General features: G+C 37.1%; 1 protein-coding gene across 2 annotated transcripts; it reads right to left on the bottom strand.

The window, feature by feature from the left end:
* Positions 1-1,165: 1,165 nt before the first annotated feature.
* On the bottom strand, positions 1,166-24,344 carry LOC117420444 (glutamyl aminopeptidase-like). 2 transcript variants are annotated; one of them, XR_009329577.1, is made up of 21 exons: positions 23,486-24,344; positions 20,309-20,450; positions 19,694-19,825; positions 16,201-16,321; positions 15,840-15,994; positions 11,598-11,711; positions 10,314-10,448; positions 9,731-9,796; positions 9,260-9,325; positions 8,629-8,780; positions 8,012-8,094; positions 7,340-7,476; positions 7,049-7,104; positions 6,716-6,866; positions 5,849-5,922; positions 5,648-5,752; positions 4,602-4,772; positions 4,169-4,309; positions 3,207-3,288; positions 2,894-3,102; positions 1,166-2,589 (listed from the first exon to the last, which is right to left on the bottom strand). XR_009329577.1 is itself a non-coding variant. In XM_034927753.2 (20 exons), the coding sequence occupies exons 1-20, from the start codon at positions 24,112-24,114 to the stop codon at positions 2,959-2,961; spliced, it is 2,856 nt and encodes a 951-aa protein (XP_034783644.2). In that variant the 5' UTR covers positions 24,115-24,344; the 3' UTR covers positions 2,672-2,958. The 2 variants fall into 2 exon arrangements, 1 of the variants encoding a protein (XP_034783644.2); XM_034927753.2 differs by lacking the exon at positions 1,166-2,589 and having other exon boundaries at positions 2,672-3,102.
* Positions 24,345-27,019: the final 2,675 nt, after the last annotated feature.

Raw genomic sequence — 27,019 nt, 5'->3', positions numbered from 1 at the left:
TATTTGTATTTATCGTAAAATATTAAAATAAAAATGTCATCTGGTCTGTTTCAAAGAAACGTAATTTGAGGAAATGGACATTTATGATCTATTTTGTGTTTTGATATTTCTATACTGTTTTTCTTTCTAAAATAAAACATTTAATTTGTAATACCAAAAGTTCACGGTACAAATTAATAGCATAAGTAATCACACTGCCAAACCTCAACAAAACACTCATGCATGCACATATCTCAAAGTAGGGCAAAATTCAGCACAGCCCCGACACCGATACCGCTGGCCACAGTATGATGACATTTCCTGCCTTGTCTATGCAGTTTTTCAGTAGGCTACCAATCAATTATATGTTTTTCAGTACTAATCAATGATAATGAGAAAGCATCTCCTGACAATGTGATAGGCTAATCCTTATGCTTATATTAAAGAAGATTAAATAGTATTCCTTTCCTAAGTAAAGAAGTGACAACATTTCATTTGATTAGAAAAGGAATACAATTTAATCTTAATACACATTGATCCATGTCTCAGCCTGCACTGTTGACCCACAAAAATAAACTCCAGCCAAGATCAGCAAAGAAATGAGCTTTCATAGTTTATTTAGATTGTCAGAAGTACCAAAACATGGAATAGGCAGGAAATTTCTTCATGCAATTAACACGTTTTTAACAAAGTTCCTTTCCATTTGAAGTGATACCCGTCGGCTTACAGCAGGTAATGTTTTCATACAGGAAGGGCCTGGTTTGTAGATTGGACACTGGAGGATAGCATAGAGATAGAGAAAGAGAGAGAGAAATCGGAGAGAGAAGATGCAGGTTCTTAGGCAGAAAAGGGACTAGATTTGCAGCAGTAATCAGCAATAAAATAAAATCTTGGAATTTGATATTCTTGATTTGCAACTGTGTAATGTAATAACTAAACTTGTTGTGTAGAAATGAAATCACAAAGACAATAAGATAATTTATTCACAAAAAAGTTTCTGAAAGTAAAAGATTCCACTCTGAATAGTACCACGCATTCACTTTATTAGATCAAGCATTGCCAAAGTGAAAGATTCCATACTGTCCCAGTTTAAGAAATCTGGTCACCTTATATTGATGCTCGAAAATCAGTTAATTCAGTAGTTCACAACAAAACCTACAACACAGAATTTTGAGTTTAACCAAATGTTTTATTGATGATTATCCGATGTATGAAAGAAACACTTTGGCATCAAACCTGGGGCTTGTTTCCTGATAACAGAAGTACTGGAGCTCACAATCATTGTCACAATGAACTTGTGGCTGCTTCCAGACTTTCCGTTTCCCAAAACATCACGTGAAAGTGCAGCTTTGTTCGTGATGTTCACATGCATCATTAGACATTGAATAGCTTCTTCAAGGCTTTGTTGGGAAACACTTTTTAAACTAATTTATGGAGTAGCAAGGCCGTTGCCAGCTATGAGACACGGTCCTTGGTTTAAATCATACTAATAATTATTTATTTAGGCTCTTACACATTGCTTCCAGCTTATTAATATTCCAATGCCCATGGGCAAGTGTCAGTCATTTTTTATGGCTGGCTATGGCCCTGAGTCCCTATATAAATGGTAGTTTTCTTGTAAATCAAACAAAAAGTACACGGCAGGTAGAAAATGCTGGCAAAAGTGAAAAAACTAATTAATATATTTACCCAAAATGAGGTAGAAATATTAAGTAAAATTAAACAAGGATATATTCTTCTGTAAACTAAAAAATAATGTAACAAACAAAAAAGAAGTGGGAAGAAATTGCAATGAAAGTAAATGTTTCAAACACTGGTCCTCCGCGAGACGGCAAAGAGGGTCAGAAGAAACGGCAGGATTTCGCATATGTGAAAATTCATTGCAACGAGCCGACTACGAGGGCGTCTGCTGTGTTACGATTCACAGCAACAAGCAGCCCTTGTTAAGTGCTGTCTTTACATTCCCATAATGCATTACAACCTCCATAACATGATAATATCACACCTCCTCCAGAACTTTAGTTTATAAACTTCATTAAGAAAAATCTAATTAACCTTTCAATCAATTTTGCTTTTGAGAAGTAAACTATAAAGTTCACTATCTTCACAACCAGCTTGATGATACTCTGCATTTTTAAATTAATTTACATTGGATACACATGAAAGGCTTGGCCCATACACAGTTTATGTTTGGTATGTATATATTACAAAATCTCATTTTTTGAATTTACAATTTAAAATGAATCATTCTCATTTTGTAAGTATTTTTATTTATTTTTTTGGTTGCTGCTTGTTTGGAATTTCAGTTGTGGAAATAGGATGCGCTCTATAGTCTGGACGTCGCGAGTTCGAGTCTCACCTCGGCTCACCGCGCACCAGCGACCCCTGTAGTCTGGCCAGGCGCCTGCAGGCTTGCCTGTAAGCTGCCCGAGAGCTGTGTTGTCCTCCGACGCTGTAGCTCTTGGGTGGCTGCATGGTGAGTCCGCAGAGTGAAAAAAAGCGGTCGGCTGACGGCACACGCTTCGGAGGACAGCGTGTGTTCGTCTTCGCCCTCCCGAGTCAGCGCAGGGGTGGTAGTGGTGAGCTGAGCTTAAAAAATAATTGGCCATTCTAAATTGGGAGAAAATAATAAAAATAATTGGCAACGACGAAATTAAAAAAAAAAAATGAAATTACAAATTGACTGTAAAAATGAGGCATCCACAACTGTATTTTATTGGATTTGTTTTCACATTCAAATAAAAAATATAAACTATGAGGAATTTTAATTTGATTAACTCTGTTTCTTCACATTCAACACATGGAGACAATCAACTACACCTGAAAACACCAATATTATGTACTGTATACATAATGTCCATGAAGAGACACACAGGTAACAAGGAAAAGACTTCTGAATATCACCCAAGCTTACGATTATATCTTTACATTAGTTTCTGGAGTGCTTCCATTGTACAGCAGGCAATTGTTCTGTTTTTATTAAGCAATGGTGTCCAGCCATCTCAGAATCTCATCCTTGTTTCTCTTCACCCAATTAATGTTGTTATTCAGAGTTTCCAGCGCCTGCTTCCGCGGTGTCTCTCCTGCACCTGCTTCTGGATATTTCTCAAAGAAGTTGTGCATCTACAATGTTTAAAAACAAGAGTTTAAGACAAGATTTTTTTTTTTTTTTTGCTTACCGCAAAGAAATCAAATTAACTGAACTGGAAAAATGATCTGCTCTATACCTGCCACAATTCCAGTTCTGTATTGAATGTTCCTGAAATTGAGTTTATCAAACGACCCAAGTTTCTGTCATTAATGGTAAATCTGAAAAAAAAAGAAAAAAAAAACTTAGCAGATTGGAACCCAAAAACCAAAACGCTGTGTATACCATCTTTCCAACAGCTACGGTTATGAAAACTTTCACACAGCATCCCTAAACCAGTTAAAACCAAGGTAGCCACCTGTTTTATGTCAAGTCAACCTTTCCAGAATGTTCTAGAACACTCCTATCCACAGGAAAAACAATTTTACCCAAATTCAATTACTTGGAGAATAATGGCTACCTAAAAGTATATTTGGGAGTTATCTCCAAAAGTACATACTTCATTTCAGGCAGCTTTTAGAATCAGTTAATAGCCTCAATAGAAAGCACTATTATCTGACTTCATGAGACTATTCATTCTCCTGAAGTATCTCTTTAAAAAAAAAAAAAAACAATCTGCAACATTTTTTGCCATTTATAGGGACCCATAAGTTTGATTGGTGCCAGATAGAGGTATGTTTGTTTTTTCTCTTACCAGGAGACTCCCTGATCCTTCCAACCTGCCCTGTCTTGTAACTTGCACCGACTTTGGGGTCATTCATTGAACCATATATAGATAGTTACTGAATTTAGATATTGCTTCCAGGGTTCACACTTCTTAAATAGTTCAAGAGATATGGGTCTAAGGATAAGGGTGTGGTTTTGTTGGACACCCTTCCTGACACTTGGTAAGTCTTCTTTCTCCACGTAATTGCAATAGAGTACATCTATTCTGGACAGGATGTAGAACATTTTGGATAGCGTCTGAAGCTGAGAGGGTATTGGAAGAGCTCTTGGATTCGTTTGAGTTGACACAAAATAACTAATAAATTCTGTATTACTGTTAAATAATAATATCCTAGAATATGCTTTTGCTCCACAATATTACTGAATATGACACACCTTTTCACCAAGTAATCCCAATTCAACCGTGTCCAGTCCCAGGCCATAGTATTTCCATATGTGTTATATGAGACATATCTTATGATGGTAAACACATCTTGACTCTTGACAATACTTTCATTTTTGATGGATTTTAAGAACCTGTGAAAAGGCAGCCAATGATAGTAACACAGAAAAACAAATGTTTGGTTTTATTTAATCTAAACATTAGAATTATTGTCGGATTCATACATCTATTCCTGAGATTCATATACGCTTAAGAATGTTATCCAATTTCATCAGTTAAATAAGAGGTTCTCTACATATATGTAAAAATGTAAGTTCTACATGCAGGCACCTCCTCAACTATATGCTTCTCAAAACACAACTAAACAAATCAAGATTGTTTTCATCTGTACTCTAAAAAAAAAAATGCTAATAATAGATAAAGTACCTGTCCAGAAGGTTGATGTCCTGCACAGAAGCTAATCCATTCAGCAGCTTGTCCTTCTCCTGAGCAAGAGCTGTGTTGGTGTATATTTCAAACATAGCATTCCAAGATTCCGCGTCCCCAGAATTCTTCATTCCATAGCGGTATACCAAGAGTCTAAGGTTAACTGGAACGCTGCAATCATAAAAGGCATTTGTGATTTATAACTGGAATTATGTGTGTGTGTGTAAGGTGGAGAGTGCATACTGTACATAAAACCTTATCAATAAATCCAGGATCCAGGAGCGAACATAGTTAACCAAGATATACAATTTGGATTAAGCTGCATGGGTTTGGTTCAGATTGATACTTTCCTATTACTAAAATATCAATTTTCCCACTGAATACACTACAATACCCTGGATGACTAATGGGATTTCCATATACTCTTTTTATTTCAATTGTACTAAATTATCTTGTTCAGTTATTTTATATAGGTTTGCCATTTTTTATTTTAGTCAATCCACCACAATAAGTAAAGAAGACCTTGTTTAGGTTTAATGATTTAATTAAATAATAGTTGACAAATTCTTATTGACATATTGTGACCCATCAATTTGTCCACAGCTATATGTATACGGGTAAAAAATAAATAATACATTCTATCATGATCGGCTGGGATAAATCAGCTTAAAAAGCTTGTTCTTTCTTTTCTCCTTGTGAAACACCCAATACTGTCAATAATGAATACCGTACCTTCTAATTGCAACGACCTATCAATCCCCAATTTTATTTTTAGAACATGGTCCTTTTTATAGATATCACATCTTTACAGCTGATCTGACTGTTCTTTTTGTACATATGACATTTTGTTGGTCAGATTGCACTGCAACAGCATTTTTCTTTCTTGTTAAAACAAGTTGCAAATCTTGTTTTTTAAACTTGTACATATCTATATATTTTAATATAAAAGATGAATAATATTTTTAATTAGCGCAGCAGTTAAACCATATATGTACATGTTGGAATGTATGTAAAATATATATTTTTAAAGACATATCCGTGGTCACCTTTTGCCATTCTTAAGCCACTCGTTAAATAAAGCAGAGGCGTTATTTAATGCCTCTTGGTCATCCATCTGGCAAGCAATTCCCAAGACGGTTTCCCTCAGTAACCTTGCAAAGAAACAAACAAAAAGATTTTTAAATCCTTCAGACATTTTTTTTTCTCTCACTTCAGATTTAAATTAAAAACAGACACACAAAAATCACCTTTCTAAGTGGGATCCTGTGTCTTGCCATCCCAGACGGTCAGCAATTGGCTTAACTTGATCACGGAAATAAGTCTGAAAAGAATTCCGGGAAAAAAAACAAAACGTTATTCCCTTAGCTCAGTCCGCATAAGCGATTCTTCAACGGAGATCTTTAGTACAGGAAGATGTACTTAGGTTTTCTTAAAGACTAATTTGGTATGGGCATGACATGTCAGAGTTTGCTACTAATGTATTCTTGTTGTTTAGATTGATTTTGGATGTCATTTCCTGTCTGTCGACACATTCTGTAGTTTAAAGCACCCCTGTCGCCTCAGAGATTTAAGTACAAATGGTACACTGGAATGTTTCCATTACCTGTGGCTTCAATATAGATATCTCAAAAACGTTATCTCAGAGTAGATCTGGTACATCAGAGTGTAACCATTACTTTGTCCCCCTGCAACAGTATATCCCTTGTGGATGTAAGAAACACCACATACATTCACTACGAGGGATACTGTTGCAGGGGGACAAGGTAATGGTTACACTCTGATGTACCAGAACATCTGAGAAAACAAAACAACAATCTTTATTTAATGACTATCTCTAGGGTTACATGTTATTTATGGTGCTGGTATCCTTATACTCTGCTGAGTGGTTTTAAGAAAACAACCACGAAACAAACAATATCATTACTGTAATAAATGAACGATAACACTTAGTGCTAAACAAAAAAAAAAAAAAACACCTGCTATCTTTGTAGCTGTATTCATCAAACTGGGCAATATAAAAAATAAAACATTCCTTAAAACTGTCTTTAAAGTTTCGTCAATCAGGCCCATTGTGTTATTTCTCAGACAGCTATTGATTCAGCAGTTTATTTTACCTTGAATTTGTTGTAACGTGTATTGTCATTCTTCAGCATGTCTGTCACGTATGATATGGAGGAAGACACTCTTTGCCATACTAAGTATTCTGTTTCATTTGTCAAGTATTTCGTGAGGTTTAAAGCATGTTGATAATCAAGAAGATCTGCCCTGCAAGGAGAAAACAAAATTCACTGCTGTTACAGCGCTGCGATCCATCCTATTATATTGATGGGATAGGCCATGTGTGGCAAAGACATTATACTAATTCACATTGTTAAATATTATTATGTGACTGCTCTGTGTGCATTTGCTCAGCAGATAAAAGTTTCTAAAAAGTGTTGTGTTCTTACCTTGCCAGAGAAAACCCGTCGTCTATGAGCCCAGCTCGGTCAGCAATGCTATACATCTTTAAAACAAATCAATAACTGAACTTTAACAATTGCTTCATACCAAAACTTTATGTTTACATAATAACAGGACAACAGTATAATTAACTATACAGTATAAATAAATTAAAGCACCAAAATATTTTGGGTTAGAAATGAAGTTACTTACAATCAAAAGATCAAGTATAGTGTAAAGTTCTATGTCAGATAATAATAATAATAATAATAATAATAATAATAATAATAATAAAATACCTCTTTATCCATGGACAGCTGGAGAGCAATGTTGTCCCACATTTCAGTGTGATAATTTACTCTGTAGAATCCCAAGTGATCTCTATTTACTTTTAACAGTCCATCGGCGGATGAAGAATATCCAGGCAACGTAATTGCTTTGTGTGGAAACAAAACAGATTTTTAAAGAAAAGACAACAACAATAACATATTTTTCAACATAACATTTATGGATATTATTTATAAAGTAGTATTTTCAACATTAATAAAAACCATATACAATAGCGTGTATTTGTTGCAAGCAGTTCTCAAATGTGATATAATAATAAAAACCAGATTGAAGTACTGTCCCTGTAAATGTAATGCTTTACACATTTTTTGTGCTAAAGATTTTTGTGCAAAATATCAGCATTCCCACATATGCAGCGTCCCAAATAAGCATAATGCTGTATATACTTTGGGTGGTATATTGTTCCAGGAGAAGAGATAACTCCCTAAGCAGGTACTCACATAGCACCTAATTTAAAAAGCACCTCACATACATTTTTTAATGAAAATACGCATTACAAAATATATTGGTTTTCCACATTGGTAATTGCCAGTAGCCCTCGCCCCTTCCCCCACCAATAAGAGTAATAACAGTCATGTGAAGAACAGACATTTTGTGTCTTAAAAATAGTTACTGTACTTTACCATTTTCTGACATGTTAAAGATAAGGGTTCCAATTTTTCTAGTGGTCACTGCATACCACTGAATAGGGATAGTCCATATATATCTGAAGAAAAAGACAAGGAATCAGTATTCCTACTGTAAGGTTTAAAAAATGTTTATGATTATGGGTAGATATGAACTATACAGCTATGGCCAAAAGTTTTGCATCACCCTATAGAATTAACATATTTTGATTCATAAAGTCGAATGAAACCTGCTGAATAATGTTGTGTTAACATATTGAATTACATACCACTTTGTAGTTTTCCATATACTTAACGAAAAACTGTCAAACATTGAAAAATGTGACATTTCAAAATCTAACATAAAATACTGAACTACTAGTATGGCTTCCGGTAGATTTTAGTGATATCATTTTGTAGTGTATTTAATTACATGATGTTAAATAAAAGATCTTTTTATATAAACTTTTGCAAAATTTTACCCCAAGCATAAAAACTAAGCCCATATAGAAATCAGCAGGCATTACCATCAGTAATTGTCATTATGATAACCAACACAACATTATTGTCCACAAATAATACCATTCCTTTATATTATATTGCTATTTTTGTATGATTAAAATAAACAACATTACCCCAAATCTGTTGGCGGCTGAGTGACATCTGCTTTAGGGTCTAACAGAAAACGTTTTTGTGTCATGGAATAACTTTCTGACACATTCAGTAAAGGAAACCCCATCTGCTTTGTCCAAGTGTCCATTACTTCTTTCACTGGTTTTCTACTCACCTAAACAACAGAACAACAGAACAGCACACCATCACTTGCAATCGGGCGTTTTTTGTTTTTTTTTTAACATTACCATAAAATGATATGGCACAGAAAGGGTTGCTGTTTAAAGTAATCACAGACAGCCAGAGTCTCAGGTGCGTAGAGTGGATTGTGTCATCACTACTGCACTCCTTCAGGGGTGTTCTTGTATATATAAAATGGTCTAGAAATATAAAGCAGTATATAAATAAGGGTGAATACCAGAGCCCACCAACTGTACTGACAATACTCAGTTGGAATTCATTTCAGACAATCTTTGGCAGAGCTCTTGATTTGAAGTTATACGAGTTCAGGACTACCATACATAACTCTCCTTAATTCATTTTCAATGTTTTTGAAAATAATGTACAGGCTTCCTACATTGAGAGAAGCATATACCTGCATTTCAATATAGGATTTACTACATTTTTGTTCACTCCTTTTCTGCAGACACATACCTTAGCAAGGGATTCCCAGAAGTTGTCAGTTTTTGCATTCTTAAAATGAAAATCCTTTAAATAGTTCTGTAAACAAGATAAACAATTTAATAATTGTATGCACTGATTTTAGAATAAACTACTGTTCTTTAAACATATAATCAAAAGCATACACTTAAATTTTACTTCATTAGATCACTTGGTATCTTGTAAATGTACTAACATCGTAATACTGGTATTATTAATACCACTACTACACTTCCTCCTCCTACTATTACTATTACTACTACTACTACTAGTAATAATAATAATAATAATAATAATAATAATAATAATAATAATAATAATACATTAAACCAATATCGATTTTTGTGCCTGATTAAGCTGTGATTTGTACAAGATCAAATTATTTAATCAGTAGATCATTTGCTTTCAATAACATATTGTGAAAGTATCCGCACATTCATTGACGTACATTAACACTGTACCTACCTGACATCCCGTTTGAAAATGTTCTGGACTAATCCAGTCCTGAAGCATGCGTAACACTGATGCACCCTACGGAGAAGTGTAAGAGATTTGTTAATTTGGTCTTCCCTGCTGGGGAGGCACATACGAGTCCTAAAAATAACATAGGGCATAGGAACTGAGAACAGAACTCTCAAGTCTCAAAGTTCAGAGCCCCCAGTAAAATAAAACCTGAAGCTGTTACTTTGAGGTTTCACATGAGCACCTGGCATAAGCTGGCCTACTGGTTTTCAACATTAATCACTTTTTTATTTACTTTTTTTGTTTGTTTGTTTAGAATGTAGTTGTGCAAGCTGTGCACTGTAGCATAACTGCATGTGGTAAGAGTTATATGGCACTTCCTTAACAAAAACATGTTTGTAGTAAAGCTCCAGTAGATGGCACTGTTTATGCATAATAATCTTATTTAACTCATTGGACATCACTTTATCTCCTTGTTCCCAATACACCTGTGTTGGTATAAAACAAATAAATAACAAATTGAAATAAATAACATGATTATTTGTATGTATTTATTTTTCTTATATTGTTTAATATCAGTGATTACCTTGCTGTATGATATAACATCAAAAACCGATGTTATTTCAGCTGGGGTCGACACATCTACTATAATGGGATGGGAGGATAGCAGGGCATCATCTCGCATTACTGGTAAAACATCATCGATGACCATCACATCAAGCTGCAACATAAAGTGAAATTTCTATTAGTATGTTTCAAACCCTTCTCATGTGGTGTAATATCACATTAGTTTACAGTAAAATAAGCTATGTCTTAGTTGGTGCTTATCTTGGCAAGAACTGAGTCCATTATCAGCATGAAGTTTTTCAGGGGTTAGCCACCCTAGCTGGCAGTATCCAGCTCTGTGCTTTCAAATAGAACAGGATGCTGGAGACACCCACCCAAGGCTTCTAAGAAATTAACCCTTTGCGGTCATATGTCGGACCAGGTCCGACATTACAATTTTCCCTTTCCGGTCCGATTACCACTAATTCGAGCATACATGGATGACATGACAACCATGACTGCAACAGTAGTCTGCGCTAATTGGTTATTGGGCAAACTAATCAATAACATTGAATTGGCACAAATGCAATTCAAGCCCACTAAGTCAAGGAGCATCTCTATAATTAAAGGTAGTGGATAAGAGGTTCTACGTTAATGGTGAGGCAATACCAACAGTGTCTGAGAAGCCAGTGAAAAGTCTTGGGAGATGGTACGACGGGGATCTAAAGGACACAGTTTGTGTGGGAGAAGTTAGACAACAAGCAGTGGAAGGGTTGAAGAGCATAGACAGCAGCGCTTTACTGGGCAAACTTAAACTCTGGTGCTTTCAGTGTGGTCTACTGTATAATAAGAGAACCAGATAATTCTCCCAAACAGATGAATTTGTATTAACACTTAATTGTTTTTATTATACACTGTAAAGTAAATCTGTAGGGTAATTTTGCAGTTATACCATGCTTTTCCCATGGTTATACTGTGCATTTAATATAGTTTACCATGGTTAACCATACTTTGGCATGTTTTTAATATGCTTTTCCATACCCATCTGGGCTCTAGAATGCTTACATTGATTGTGCTTTCACTATGCATTATTAAACTTTGTTTTGGGTTCCCCCAGAACACCCCAAAAACCTGCCTATGGACCTATGTGCGTATTCATTTTACGAGCACACATTGGCAAACACTCATCCAGTCAGAATTTGCAGAAAATTAAAGAAATGTCTTTGTCTGGTAGACATTTCAACAAGTGTATTCTTTGATGTCTGATTTGACAGTTCACGCCACTAAAAACAGACTAACAGAAAGAGTTTGCTGTACTTCTTACCATTTTCCAATCTGGTTCAGCTTTATTCACTCCAATGTATTCAAAGAAACTGGCAAAGCCCTCATTGAGCCACAAATCATCCCACCAATCCATTGTCACAATGTTTCCAAACCACTGTGGGCAGATTAAAACAATAAAACGAAACATCAACACATTTACACTGTCCTACCATAAAGCTAAAATCTCAAAGCCAACATGTTTATCCTCACTGAGGGATACAGTACGCACATTAGGCGGGCATAAGTCTGTCAATACGTATGTCACACTTGTTTTGCATATATTTAAAGAACCAATGGTCCAATTGTGATGAAACTTGCTTGTGACCTCGTTAAAAACAGGTTATTGAATGTATTGTAATATTGGAGTATATGGAAGCTGTTTGTCTGTCCATCAGATTATTTTTCTGTCTGTCATTTTAGAGTTTTTCATATGTAACAGGATGGCGGTTGGTGCACCATAACCAAGTGTCTTAACCACAATGCAAAATAGCCCGGCACTCAAGGTTTTTGGCGGGGGGGGGGGGCATGGCAAAGTTGGATCTTCCACTCCTAAGCTTTGTTGCAACCCTGTTCTAAACTGTTTAATTGAACCAAGCAAGTCTCCATTCAGACCCTGAATTACTTAATTATCTCCTTTTCCCTGTTAAACCTGTAGTGGAATGGTCCTCCAGGATAGTGATTGGACACCCATTTTAGAGCTTTTAACCTCATCTCCTCTCACCGACAGGGGACAGAATCCGTAACAGCACTGTATCACACAACACCTGATACCCGCTTATCTGTTCATCAAAGAAACACAGGAAGTAAAATAATAAAACATTTGTGGAAGTTATTTAAACCACCAAATCTCTATAACTGCCTCATGTTAACAATTTAAGTAATTTAAGGTGGTATTTTATGTTACTGTTTTAAGGTAGTAAAAAACTAGCAATAGTACCTTAAATTACCTCAAACCACTTTAGTGTTCATATAGATCAAAAGCCAACATGCATCTAGGCCAACTGGAAGATGTTATTTTCCTCTACTACCCAGCTGGGTTCCCTTTCAATTCGAAGACCACCAACATTACTTTTGGGATATGCTTGCCACAGGTCAGGTACTCACTGAGCATTTTATGTCAGAGCTGCCGACAGGCCCCTCCGTGGGTTGATGTCCTCGGTCCCGCCTACCGAGGGAACAGTTAACCTGTGGAGACAATTTTCTCTTTTGCCTCACTTACGGTAAGGTAAACTTCTGTGTTACTGAGTGTGATTTTGAAAGAGCTCTTCTGAGTTGACTGCAGTTCCCTTGCAATCGTGCTGGCTTGCCGTTTTCGTGGAATCAGCGGCTCTATTTTTGAGTTTCTTTCTTGCTCGTTTCTTTCACTGTCTGTCGTGTGTGAGCAACTGCCTGTAGAGTATTGATTAAGTGTGTGTGTGTGTGTGTTTTCAACTTTTACTCTCAGGGAGAACACCATTCCTCCACCAGGACTCGGCTTTGCCGTATGGCTGCCATTCACATGGCTTGGGAGAAATAAAAATAAATATTATTTGTGGAACTGTTGTTGTTGTGTGTCCACCTGTGTGTTGACCCTATTACACAACCCTGCTTTGCCTGTGTTGTGATGTGAATTTCTGCTGCATTGCAGTTAAAAAAATAAAAAAAATAAAAAAACACAACAGCCAGTCAGCCGTGTACTTCCTCCACCGGGGCTGTGTTTCTACCTGCCCCGCTGTTGAGTAGACCTCACCGGCTGCCTTGGCCCATCCACCTTGGTGCATTGGGCCTTCAAAAAAAAAAAGAAGGTGTGCTCTCTCCTTTTTTCTTCTTCACTCACCCACCATGGCTTCCTTTAGCCTGTGTGTCTCCCCTGGTGTATGCTGCACGCTGACCAGGTGTGTGACTATATGCAGTTAGGGTAGGCACCGTTTCATTAACTGCCCCCTGGTGCTTCTGTACCTTGGTGCACGTTTAGCCCTGTGCTTGGTGCCCAGTGCTCAGTGTGCACAGTACTTCAGTTCCTCGGTGCGCGTAGCGCCTCGTGCACTCGGTGCACACGGTACTCTGTGCACTCGATACACATGGCGTCTAGTACCTTGGTGCGCATAGTGCCCTTGGTGCTCGATACACTCGGTATACACGGTACTCGGTGCCCGTAGTGCTCGGTGCACTCGGTGAGTTTGGTGGCGGTGTGCAGCGCCTAGGGTTTAACCCTTTGCGGTCCATTTATTCAGCGCGTCTCAGGCGCTTCTGGTCCAATTTATTTTCACACGCGCAGTTTATTTCAGACGCGCTGTTTAAAAGTATTTTTTTCACAGTAAAACAGTTTTAAAAGGCACTGTATATCAACAGGACACTCAGTACTGCATCTCCATCAACCCCGAATGGAGCCTTGACATTGTACCGGAGGCTCTCACGAAGGCCCCGTTTGAGCCTATACACTCCATAGAGTTGAAGTATCTGTCTAGGAAGACAGCCTTCCTCTTGGCTATCACCTCCACAAAGCGGGTCAGTGAGCTACAGGCGTTATCGGTGCACAGCTCCTGTATGCGTATTTGGCATGATGGGAGCATGGTGTCACTACATACAAACCATGCTTTCCTCCCTAAGGTGATATCAGCCTTCCACATGAACCAGTCTGTGGAACTCGAGTCTTTCCATTCACCTGTTTTCTTCGGAAGAGGATATGAGATTGAACTCCCTCTGCCCCGTGTGGGCATTGAGGTGGTACGTGGATAGAACAAGAGCTCTGTGTCATTCTGACCAGCTCTTTGTCTGTCACGGTATATGAAACCTAGGACAGGCCCTCTCGAAGCAGCGATTGTCGCACTGTATTGTGGACACAGTCTTGATTGCGTATGAGAATGCCGGCTGGCCCCCACCTGGGTGGGTAGCCGCACACTCTATCAGAGGGTTGGCTACATCTAGGGCCCTCTTCAGAGGGGCTTCTCTGTCCGATATTTGTACTCTGGCTAGCTGGGCTACGCCGCATACTTTCTCCAGGTTCTACGGCCTTAATGTGGTCGATCCTTCCTTGCCTTCATTAGGCACGAGGGTCCTTGAGGTTGCATGCTCGCACTGCTAACCTTTGGGATATGCAGTTCTGATGTGTTCCTCATCTTCTGCCGTTCCTTCTCCCTCGCAACTGTTCTGGTATACTTTCCCAAAAGTAATGTTGGTGGTCGTTTTCGAATTGAAAGGCAATGTTATGTAACTTACCGTAATCCTGGTTCCCTGAAAGAGAAGACGACCACCAACCAGCAAGGTCACATCGGTCGTCCTCGTGGGTTTGATGCAAAAGAGAAAATAGTCTCCGCGGATTGACTGTTTAATCCCTTGGTAGGCGGGACCGAGGACGCCACCCCACAGAGGGGCCTATCGGTAGCTCTGACATAAAATGCTCATATCCCAAAAGTAATGTTGGAGGTCGTCTTCGAATTGAAAGGGGGTTAGAAGGCTGAAGGGGATAGTAGTCTGCAGCTCTCCTAACTGAAGCACCCAATATTTACCCCCACAATAATTTTGTTAGTGAACTCATGTACAGCTCAAAGCAAGCTCCAAGCCAGGTCAAGGAAGATATAGGAGAAAAATGATAATAAATCATTATTGAAGCAATAGAACCCAGAGCCACTCAAATAACTGCAAACATCATAAAAAAGGTAAGGAAAATGAAAATAAAAATTTGAATGATATTTTAAGCTACTGTACTTTAAAAACAGACTTTAAATTCATCAAAGCTTTATATACAGGACCCAAAGCTAGCTACAGCTTGGTTGTAGCACCAACATACTTTTAAAGTAATTGTTGCTAACAAAATAGTCCCATAAATTTTGTCTTGCACTTCATGGGTCATTTACCCTGACGAGTGAAATTGTACCCAACCTTTCAATGGCTTCTTCCCTATCATTAACCAAACAGATGCTTCCTCTATTAACTGACCTGCATTCAGCTGGTAACATGCTTTGACCCAGAAGACACTGCTGACGTGAAATGACTTATGACGTGCAAGTTCAGAGAACCTAAGAATAACCTGTCTTGGTAATGGAAGAGCAAAATGGATAAGATTTATGGATTTGTTAGCTTCAATTAGGATATGCATATTGACTAGATTAATAGTTTGCATAAATTACCGAGCTCATTGTACTGTATTTTTTTTTTTTAATGTATTTATTTATTGTGTTTTGGGTAAAAATGTATTGTTATTATATTCTAAACATTCAACAAATTGTTTGCAATAATATGGGTTGTAAATGGTTTAAGTTACCTGATGAACAAGCTCGTGGGCAATGACGCTGGCTACCCTTTGCTTGTTGTATGAGGAAGATTGGTCTGGATCATACAACAGATTGTTTTCCCTGTATGTGATGAGACCCCAGTTCTCCATGGCACCAGTTCCAAAATCGGGAATAGCTATCTTATCTATGAGAGAGAGAGAGAGAGAGAGAGAGAGAGAGAATAAGTGATTTTTTTTTTTTTTAATTCACCAACATTAATCAAAATGTGCTTTAAAAAACAACCCCAAATAAAACATACCTTAAAACAGGCCTTTGTGTTTTGTGACTAGCGTCTTTTAACTTTAAACTTTCAATATAAATGAATACTAAAATAATGTATAACAACATTACCTAGTTTGGGAAGGGAGTAGTTCATGTTGAAGTACAATTCAAAGTAGTCAAAAATGATCTTGGTGGTGTTTGCTGCGTACTCAGCAGTGTGCCTTTGTTGCGGCTGGACATAAATGTTGAGCTAAAATTGAAAAGATGAGTTTGCTTAATATAAATTGCTTTAAGTGCAAGAAAGTTTTAACCTCACACAACTACTGAGAAATTACGGATGCACATATTCTTCGCCTGTTTTCTACTTCTCAAAATTGTTGAATGTTGCTCTTTACATTATGTTAACCAATACATACATTAAGAAAGTATGTCAATTGCAAAACACACGTTTACATTCTTTGTGTAAGCACTTTTAAATATACCAATGATTGTTTCAGAGCATCCTGGAGGACTGTTCTTTGGCCATAGCAATACTGCTGAGTGAGTTGGTACAGTATGTCACACTACTGTGTGTGTGTGTGTGTATATATATATATATATATATATATATATATATATATATATATATAATTACAGTGCCCCCTCACTATAACTCGGGTCTCGTGGGACACAAAATATCAGCGTTGTAACCGAAGAGCGTTATAAATGGGTGGTGAGCAAGATGACATTCTACCGAAGTCACACTTAGGTTTCAAGCTATAGCTGGCAGTATTTATATGACTGGTTGGTATTTACTATTCAATCTCCAAATCTATGTTACACGGAAATCAACAGAGAAAATTAAGGAGTCTTCTGTACTTTACCAGAATTTGTACATGAGCAACAGCACTGATGATGCAAAAAAACAACCAAGGACATGGCCTCGGTGTCCTCATAGCTAGTTACGGCCATGGTTCGAAACGACAGACAAGCAAACCAAATGTTTATTGTTTGAACAACACTGGTACTGTATTTACTGTAGAAATATTGTATGAATCACTAGTATAGGGAATTGGGGGACATGCTGTAGGAGCGTTATATCCGAGGTGCGTTATAACCGAGAGCCTTGTATAAACTCTTTAAGTGAAATTATATTGTGTTAAACATTGAATTATGTTGTTACAGTTTAACTACATTTTTGTTTTTAGAAGCTGGTAAAATAGCCCAAGGCTACAGTAAAGTACTGAAATCTGCAACTTACTAAATACAGTAGTCTCAATTTCTCTAAGTTTTTTTACTCTGTGGTTTTTTCTTTTTTTTTTTTTTTTTTAGCAAATTGTATGTTTTGCGATAAAAACTTTGAAGAAAAGATATTGTGGGTTAGAGGTCTTATTTTAACTTTCTGGCTTGTTTGTACAAAGTTTGTAACAAATTACAAACTGGAGTAAAACAGGTCCTAAGTCCATAAATGTATAATCTGACATACTGTATCAATTGCTCTTTTTTATACTCAGAAAGACAACTGAAGAGTAGTTTTCATATCCTCAAAAGCCATTTTCTTCTGGTGGGTTAATTTGTAGGTTGTCCTTCTGTAAAAACTAAATGAATAAAGGGAACATGTTGCACCATCCTAGCTTCTGGCTTCCCTTGGTGGTTTACACTTGAGATTACTAGTACGTTTCCTGGGTAAATACACATAGGTAGTCTTTCATTTCTAACATTTTCCAAAAAACAGTTTCCAAGGAATTTTTCATGGTGTCAAATATTACTTCATTGAAAACGGTTCACTGCACTTTTAATATATGTTTAGCACAGGTATCTTTAATTTGAATTTACATTCAGAATTCAAATCAATTGAGTATACCTTTACTCAAAAAACAAAAAAAAACATAGAAATAAGAAAAACAACTTAAAATGTACACACATTTAAAACCTAGTTTCTCCTTGTAAAAGTGTATCGTACTAAATTTGCATGGTAGTTTATAAAAATTCCCATGATTTCCTCTTGGTTATTACCCCCGTTTACACTACCACACCCGTACCGTGAGGGCTCCACGCCAGTGGCGCCAATTCAGCAAAACCGGGGGGCAAAGCTGAAACCTGATTAATTAATTACTGGTGTTCATTGTCATGAAATCGGTCGGGTTTTATCAGTGCTAACAACTCATGTTGTGTTCACCTTAAGCACCTACATAGGGTAAACACTTCACACATGACACGCGAATAACAAAACAGTAACAACAAATCTCCAATACACCGCACAAACACCAATGTTTAATAAAACGAACAAAAAAAAAATCTGATCCAATTCTGTCACAAGTAACAATTTATGCAAGATCATAAAGACTTAGCAAAAATTATAATTATATATATTTTACTTTAACGGCAGTGAAGTTTTACCTCGGCTGTGGCGCATTACAGTGCACTGAATGCTTTGACGTTGCTCTCTCCTGGCATAACTTAACTACGGTATAGTTCGAGGGCCATGCAAAAAAAAAACGCAATTGCATATATTATTATTTAAATCTCATAAATAACTCGTATTTTATTTTTTTTTAATGGTTCGAGGCCCAGCCCCCGCAATTGACGCTTGACCACCCCCGGCTTGGGTGTGCAGGTGTAAAAGGGGTAATACAGTACTGTGCAATTACCATCATTTACCATGTTTTTACATACGATTTACTATACTTCTCTGGGTTTTAAAATGCTTATCTATGCTTTACCATGCTTTCACTATTCTTTATTACACTATGCTTTTACTATGAAAAACATTTAAAAGGGCCAAACTAAAGGGGGGCCATTATTGATTTGAATGTACAGTATTGACAATTTCAGGATTTAAAGACTCAATATCCCAAACCGTCTCTCAATGCATCAGCATCCTCAACTACAGTACAGTACAGTACAGTACATGGATGCATCCATTCAGACCTAGCAGCTGGAACTCTGGGTGCTGAACCAAACATCAGGGGCATGGCATCCAAGCATACGTACTATAGTATATTTTTAAAGTAACAGTTCTGTCTGCAGGATCATTATAACATATACTGTTTCTTGTTTGTACCACAGAATTACACACAATTCTAGGATTTTTTTTGAATCATCTAGTGCCAAATTAATACTGATATACACGAGAGGTTACTTAAGATTATGCATGGCTCCATATAGAGAACAGTGTGAAATAGTGGAGAGACAAAAAATATTTTAATTGAAGTTTCACCCTTGTGGATATCTATACAAAGATTGTCTCCATTTAGATGTATTTTTTCAACATTTCAACCAAACATTTTGTCACATTTTCCCTCCTTTTCTGCGTTATTGCATACAATATCAAGTTTCTGTTATTTATTAAGATAAGAATTGAATAACCCTACCCAAGAAGGCCACGACTTTATTGTATTGTATTTATACTTTTATAAAGGTTTGTGACAGGTAAAACATAATGTCTCTATTTATTTAAGAATGTGGAAGAACTGTCTGTGCTAAAAGAGAGATACAGCAGATGGTAGTCTTTCAAGGAGAAAATACTCCAATGTTAGGTGAATTACAGAGCCCCCAGTAATAAATAGCCCTTCCCTATGTTCTCTGTCCCAGTGCAGAAAAGTTGGAATACAACGGAACAATGGGAGAAAAAAAAACTTACAGGTATTCCTTTGGCCGATGTTCTGCCCACAGCAACAAACTGGTGCACAGCAAAGCACACCAAATAAGTACTCATTGGTACTGACTTCTGGAATGCTGTTTTAACAGAGCCATCTGGAAGTATAATATTGGTCTGAAAATGTAACAATAGGATGAGTTATTGTCACCATTATGTTATTAATACTGAATGCAGTAGTTCAAAGACAGGACATAAATTCATGTCAGAGTTGCATGTTCACATACACCTCTTTCATTAAGAGTATATTCACTCCCCTGAGCTCCCACAGCAGTTTTATAAAATCTGTGTTAGTTTTACTGGAATCGAACACCAGGTTATGGCAAGAATCAGATTACAATCTACTGTAAGTATTTGTATTCAGTAGAAATTAAATGCACTGGTAATTTAACTCTGTTGTACAAGGAAGGCCAGTCATAATTCCAAATTACCAAATACTAGTCACAAAATGTACAGTAAAGGGTTGTAAAACAAGTGTACTTGTTATTGGATCTTTTTTCCCCCCCTAAACTGTTTTGACCTTGGGCTTTAGCTCATGGAGCCTATTATATCAAGCTATTGCTACTTCACAGCTTCCCTTTTATACATTAAGAACATTACCTCCACTGGCATATTGGAGAGTGCATTGTAGTCTTTGTCATGTATTATTGATATTTTGTAGGTTGCCTTTTTGTTGGGTTCGTCAAAACATGGAAAGGATTTCCGGGCATCTGTGGGCTCATGGTCGGTTGCAGCAATCTTCCTTGAAATCATGAGTAAAAAAAAAATACAGGCCTGAGACAATACTTTCTTTTCTTGGTCTTTTCTTGCTGTATTATAAGTTGCCAACTTTTTACTCTTTTACAAATTAGTCTGCTAGAATAAGATATGAAATTGTATACAGTTTTTGCTCATGATGATAAAAGACATCCTACACACGACTTATTATAAATGCCAAAAAGGAAGTTTATACTCAAGAACTACTACTGTTGTTTCTCATGTTTTCTATGGGCGGAATTACGTCTGTGCAGAGGATAACATTTAGTGGAATTTTGAACATCGTTAACTGGGATTGCTTGATTTCTAATACATGATTTCTAATAATACACAGCATGCTTTGCTAAATAAAGTGGAGAAAAACGAAGGGCTTCCACAGAAGGTATGGGTAAGCATGCCTTTGTACCACAAACAAAACAGAAAAACAGGGACACAAATCTTTCATTCAAACCAAAGTGCAACTAAAGTGTAAAATGAAGTTGCCACGATATAAAAATTGAAATAAAAATTACAAAAATGCAGCTTAGAGCAGCAACAATATGTGAATAATTTAACACTATATTTTAGAACCCCTACCAACTTCCTGTTTATTGTTTGCCTTTCTAATGTGTAAAGCAATCTTTCTAAAGAGTATACATTGATTACCTTTTTTATTTTTACATGGTATATTTGTTGTTGTACACTGCAGTGTCAAACTCAGCAACATGTATTTACTATAGGACCTATTTACAAAGCTTTCTGAGTGTGTTTTTAGGAACAGAATAATGTTGTATATCCACAAAACTGTTTTATAGTCCACGATAGTCTTGTTCAATGAAAACACCGTGTAACAATTTTTTTTTTTTTTTTTTGGTTCCTGGGTAGTAAGTGTTATTTCCTAATTGCTTATGCCTCAAAAGTATAGAAAATAGCTATTATTCCCCACAAACTTTGCTTTTGTGACCAGGACAGTGATATTTTGAAATTTACCTATTTTCCAGAACATTCCAGATAGATTCAGTGCTGAGTAAACTTGGAGTAACTTCTAGAACTTTCCAGTAATATAAATAGTAGTATAAATACAGGGGCCTTAAGCCCACCAGTTCAGTTTAGTTCCAGCTGCCTAAGTGGATACATATCTGCATTTTTCTGAGATGGCATCAAGGTCATAGGAGACTTCAAAATGGTGGCATTCCTGATGGGTCTCCAAGGCGGTTTTACCAAGTTTCCCTGCTATCTTTGCCTTTGGGACAGAAGGGACACCAAGGCGCACTACCACAGGCGGGACTGGGCACAGTGGACCGAGTTCTCTGTGGGGAGGAACAACGTCAAGTGGGAGCCACTGGTGGACCCCCGGAAGGTGCTGATGCCACCACTGCACATCAAATTGGGCCTTATGAAACCATTTGTCAGAGCTCTAGATAAGGAGTCAGCAGCCTTCAAGTACCTTCAAGACTTCTTCCCTAAGCTGTCTGAGGCAAAGGTCAAAGCTGGTGTCTTCGTCGGACCACAGATAAAAAAGATCCTGGAGTGCAATGAATTCCCCAAGAAGCTCACTAGTAAGGAGAAAGCGGCTTGGAACAGCTTTGTCGCAGTGGTTCGGGGCTTCCTGGACAATCACAAGGCCGAAAACTATGTGGAGCTGGTTGAGACTCTGGTGAAGAACTACGGCACAGTGGGCTGTAGGATGTCCCTCAAAGTCCATATCCTTGATGCTCATCTTGATAAATTCAAGGAGAACATGGGAGCGTACTCGGAGGAACAAGACGAGCGCTTCCACCAGGATATACTGGACTTTGAACGCCGCTACCAAGGACAGTATAACGAGAACATGATGGGAGACTACATTTGGGGGCTGATTCGTGAAAGTGATTTACAGTATAATCATAAATCTCGAAAGACTACTCACTTCTAAATCTTTTGTAGTCATTTTTGTATACTTTAGTATAAATACATGTTAATATGGATTCATATGTTGTTTTTTTCTGACTTTATGTGAACGAAAAGACACAAATTCGCCCGTTTTCTCATTGGAAATAGGTACATTTCAAAATACCACTGTCCTGGTCACAAAAGCAAAGTTTGTGGGGAATAATAGCCATTTTCTATACTTTTGAGGCATAAGCAATTAGGAAATAACACTTACTACCCAGGAACAAAAATTGTGTTACATAGTGAAATCACTTTATTTTGTTCATAAAAACAGACTTCGAAAAATATAATTCTAACATGATTTAGAATGTTATTTTTCAAAGTCTGTTTTTACACACCAATATTACATATAATGGCCTTTTATCCCCAATCAGGCAAATGTATTTGTCATTATTCAAATACATTGTATGATTAACACTGGATATTCAAAATCATCATCTTAAATTAAGTAATTGTACTTTTGTATAACATCCCAATTACCTTTACAGTAAATTGCCTTTTCTATTTATTTATTTTTTTAAATAATCCAGGAATATATAAAAATTAGAAAAGGGACATGCTATAAAACAAGATTCCGTCATTGTACACATGGCTTCAGATCATCATCAGCATTATTTTATCCAAAAGGTAGTAAATTAATTAATAATTTTAAAAGAAACAGAAATAAACAACTTAATATCAGCACTGGTTAATAGTCTTAAGTTGTTTGTTATTAGTTTTATAATTTTTTAACTGCCAATGTGTATATATGGCTTGCTATACTTACTCTATGTCACATAGCCTATAAAAAAAGTCAATAATATATTAACTATCCATATATGAAAGCTGTATATTTGTTATACTGATGAAATAGACTAAAATAAGCTGACTAGTGTGTTTAATAACATTTTTCAGTTTAATTTAAATATTAATTTAAATATAACTGGAGAATCCCAAAAAAGATACATATTATCTGGTTAAAGTTGTATACATTATTTGTTGTTGAGATCTTATGCTTTATCTACATTATAACAAAAAAAGCATAGACATACTTTATACATTCACAAACACACTTAAAATGTTTGCTAGTCATACACTGACATGCACTCAATGAAAAATTGATATAATTACTTTAGAACTCCTTTTTCCATGTAAGAGGTTTTATAAAATCCAACCAGGGATCCATCTAATCGGCCCTGGAACTCCAATGTCAGCAGGTAATGCTCATCATTTGCTGTTGGTTGCAAACTTTCTTTCAGTTCTACAACTACATACTCCTGAGCCTTATACTCAAAACATCTGAACACAGCAACATCCTGCTGACTGTTCCCCGATTTCATCTGGAGCTTGGGGATCGCAGTGACAAAGGTCTCTCGGATGTGAAGCCACAGGTGTTTAGTGGCCTGCTTGATGTTAATGCTTATGGTTGTGCTACCTGTATAGATGTCGGTGTCCAAATTTGGTGCCAGCTCCAGATCGTAATGGACTGGGATCACGTAGTCAGGTAATCTGAAGTTGTTCCAAGCCCCAGCTCTGTTGGAGGGGGTGCAAGGCCCTCGATCTACTGGTGGCTCAAGGCCGCTTGTTGGTTTTGGTGTGCTGGGGGGTTCCTCTGGTGCTTTGGACGACTCCGATTTTGAAAGTCCTACACCCAGTCCAACTGCAAGGGTTGCTACCACCACCACAGCACAGATGATGGCCACATGCTTACCTCTCATGCAGTACTCATATTTAACATTTTCATAATCCATACCTTGCATGATGATGGTCTGTCAACCCTTCCAAACCACGTCTTTAAACAGCTGTCCTCTGAAAATTACCTCTTTTGGAGTCTCTGCGGTCCACAAAAAGCTCCTAATCTGCAGCAGACTGCATCCCTTGCAAAGTTGAGTAATGTTTTCTTAAAATGGCAGCTCAATTTGTCTTTACTTTTATCTTTCTTGGGGAAGGGGGAGGGGGGTCAAGCAAACAGGAAAGCAAAGCGCACAGACTGAAGCTTAGCCCCTGACAGGAGACAGAAGCACTGCTGTTGCTCTATTCATACCCTACTCGGGTTAAATATAAAACAGTGGTATGTTAATCAGCAATTGGGAGTTCTCACATGCCAAGTAGCTGTCAGCAGCTCAGCAAAGGACAGAAGACCATAGTGCACCCTGCAGTGTGAGTGGAATCGCTGCACCATTTGTAAAAACCTTTGAGCTAGCCTCTATAAAATAATAAAGTGTTATATTTCACAGTACAATGGTACCTTTACTCTCAGCAGTTTTGTAACAAGAAAGGTGGAGTTACAGGGAGTTTTGAAGAAGATTTTTTTTAAAATTTTTATTTCCAGATTTTCTTTCTTTCACAAAAACTATATTGAATAGACATGTAAACAATGAAAAAAAACTGCTTATTGTTTTAAAGCCGTGTTCGATAGTATTTTCTCCATATTCCAGGAGATTCTTACAATATACAAAATATTGATCCCTTCCTCCACAAATCAAAAGCAAATTTAACATTTAGAAACTGATGCAAAAGTTCAAAAAAGGGAGAGGGACATCTACACCACAAGCTTAATTATACAAATTCTAAAAAAGTAAACACTTCAGCAAACTATATATATATTTAATTGGGATTTTTGCCATTTGATTTACACAACATACTTAACACTTTGAAGGTGCAAAATATTTTTTATTGTGACGCAAAAGTTAATTAAACAAAAAAAAAATACATTTGTTGGTTGCATAAGTATTCACCCCCCATGAGTCAATACTTGGTAGCTGTGTGTCTTTTTGGGTAAGTCTCTACCAGCTTTGCACATCTGGATCCTGCAATTTTTGCCCATTCTTCTTGGCAAAATTGCTCAAGCTCTGTCAAGTTGGATGGGGACCGTTGGTGAACAGCAATTTTCAAGTCTTGCCACAGATTCTCAATCGGATTGAGGTCTGGGCTTTGACTGGGCCTTTCTAAGACATTCAGGTTCTTGTTTTTAAACCACTCCAGTGTAGCTTTGGCTGTGTGTTTAGGGTCATTGTCCTGCTGGAAGGTGAACCTCCGCCCCAGTCCCAGGTCTCTTGCAGACTGAAACAGGTTTTCCTCTAGAATTTCCCTGTATTTGGCTCCATCCATCTTGCCCTCAATCCTGACCAGTTTCCCAGTCCCTGCCGATGAAAAGCATCCCCATAACATTATGCTGCCACCACCATGCTTCACCGTGGGGATGGTGTTCTCAGGGTGATGAGCAGTGTTGGCTTTGCGCCACGCATAGCGTTTTGCGCTAAGGCCAAAAAGTTCAATTTTGGTCTCATCAGATCAGAGAACCTGTTTCCACATGTTTGCTGTGTCTCCCACGTGCCTTTTGGCAAAATCCAAATGGGATTTGATATGGGTTTTTTTTCAGCAATGGCTTTCTTCTTGCCACTCTTCCATAAAGCCCAGCTTTGTGGAGCGTCCGGGTTATAGTTGTCCCATGGACGGTTTCTCCCATCTCAGCTGTGGATCTCTCCAGCTCCTTCAGAGTTACCATTGGCCTCTTGGTTGCTTCTCTGACTAATGCCCTCCTTACGTGGTCACTGAGTTTTGGTGGACGGCCTTCTCTAGCAGAGTTGTGATTGTGCCATAGTCTTTCCATTTTTTAATAATGGATTTAACAGTGCTCCGGGGGATGTTCAAAGTTTGGGATATTTTTTTATAACCCAACCCTGATTGGTGCTTCTCCAGAACTTTATCCCAGACTTGTTTTGATAGCTCCTTTGTCTTCATGATGCTGTTTGTTTAGATATGCTCTCTAACAAACTCTGGGGCCTTCCAGAAACAGGTGTATTTAATCTGAGATCATGTGACACTTTCATTGAACACAGGTGGACTCCATTCAACTAATTATGTGACTTCTGAAGGCAATTGGTTGCACCAGATCTTATTTAGGGGTGTCACAGCAAAGGGGGTGGACACTTATGCAATCAAGACTTTTCAGTTTTTTATTTGTAAATAATTTTGAAAAATATGTAGATTCTTTTCCCCACTTTGACATTATAGACTATTTTGTGTAGATCAGTGACAAAAAATCCTAATTAAATCCATTTTAATTCCAGGTTGTAACACTACAAAATGTGGAAAAGTCCAAGGGGGGTGAATACTTATGCAAGGCACTGTATATATATATATATATATATATATATATATATATATATATATATATATATATATATATATATATGAACATTGCATATGTTCAGAAATTATGGTTTTATGATATCCCACTAGCAAAAAACCTATTCGGATGCAATAAATGAACGCCAGATCCAATAAACTACTAATAAAATGTAGGTATGTGCAATCAGTTAATAGATTCATTTTTAACGACACTGTATTTTGCGTAGTTGCAATACGCTAAGTAGCTTGCAACTGATTTTTTTGTAGGCAACTAGTGAAGTGTAATTTCTTAATTAAAAAAAAAAAACTGTGAAAATAAATAAACAAATTTCAACTACAAATCTCTTGTAATATAAGCACATAATTATGATCTTTGGTCAGAACTAAACTCATTACTACATGTTACTTACTAGTATAGAAACAAAATTTAATTAAAAGCAATGCACAGCCATCTGGTTGAATGAGTTGCTCCTGCTCAGCTGTCTTAAGTTTAATTAAATTTATATGTGGGATGGCCCGGCAGGATTAGAA

This window comes from Acipenser ruthenus, chromosome 1, assembly GCF_902713425.1.
Source record: "Acipenser ruthenus chromosome 1, fAciRut3.2 maternal haplotype, whole genome shotgun sequence".
Lineage (NCBI taxonomy): Eukaryota > Metazoa > Chordata > Actinopteri > Acipenseriformes > Acipenseridae > Acipenser > Acipenser ruthenus.
This window is presented reverse-complemented; position numbering and strand designations above follow the sequence as displayed.

What these genes read in the sequence shown, in the direction of transcription:
- LOC117420444 (XM_034927753.2), bottom strand. Translation starts at nt 24,114, where the DNA reads ATGCAAGGTATGGATTATGAAAATGTTAAATATGAGTACTGCATGAGA. An exon ending in TCTGGGAATCCCTTGCTAAG is followed by an intron (nt 8,781 to 9,259) that starts GTATGTGTCTGC and finishes TCTGTTGTTTAG; the next exon opens with GTGAGTAGAAAACCAGTGAA. An exon ending in ACAGGATCCCACTTAGAAAG is followed by an intron (nt 5,753 to 5,848) that starts GTGATTTTTGTG and finishes TTTCTTTGCAAG; the next exon opens with GTTACTGAGGGAAACCGTCT.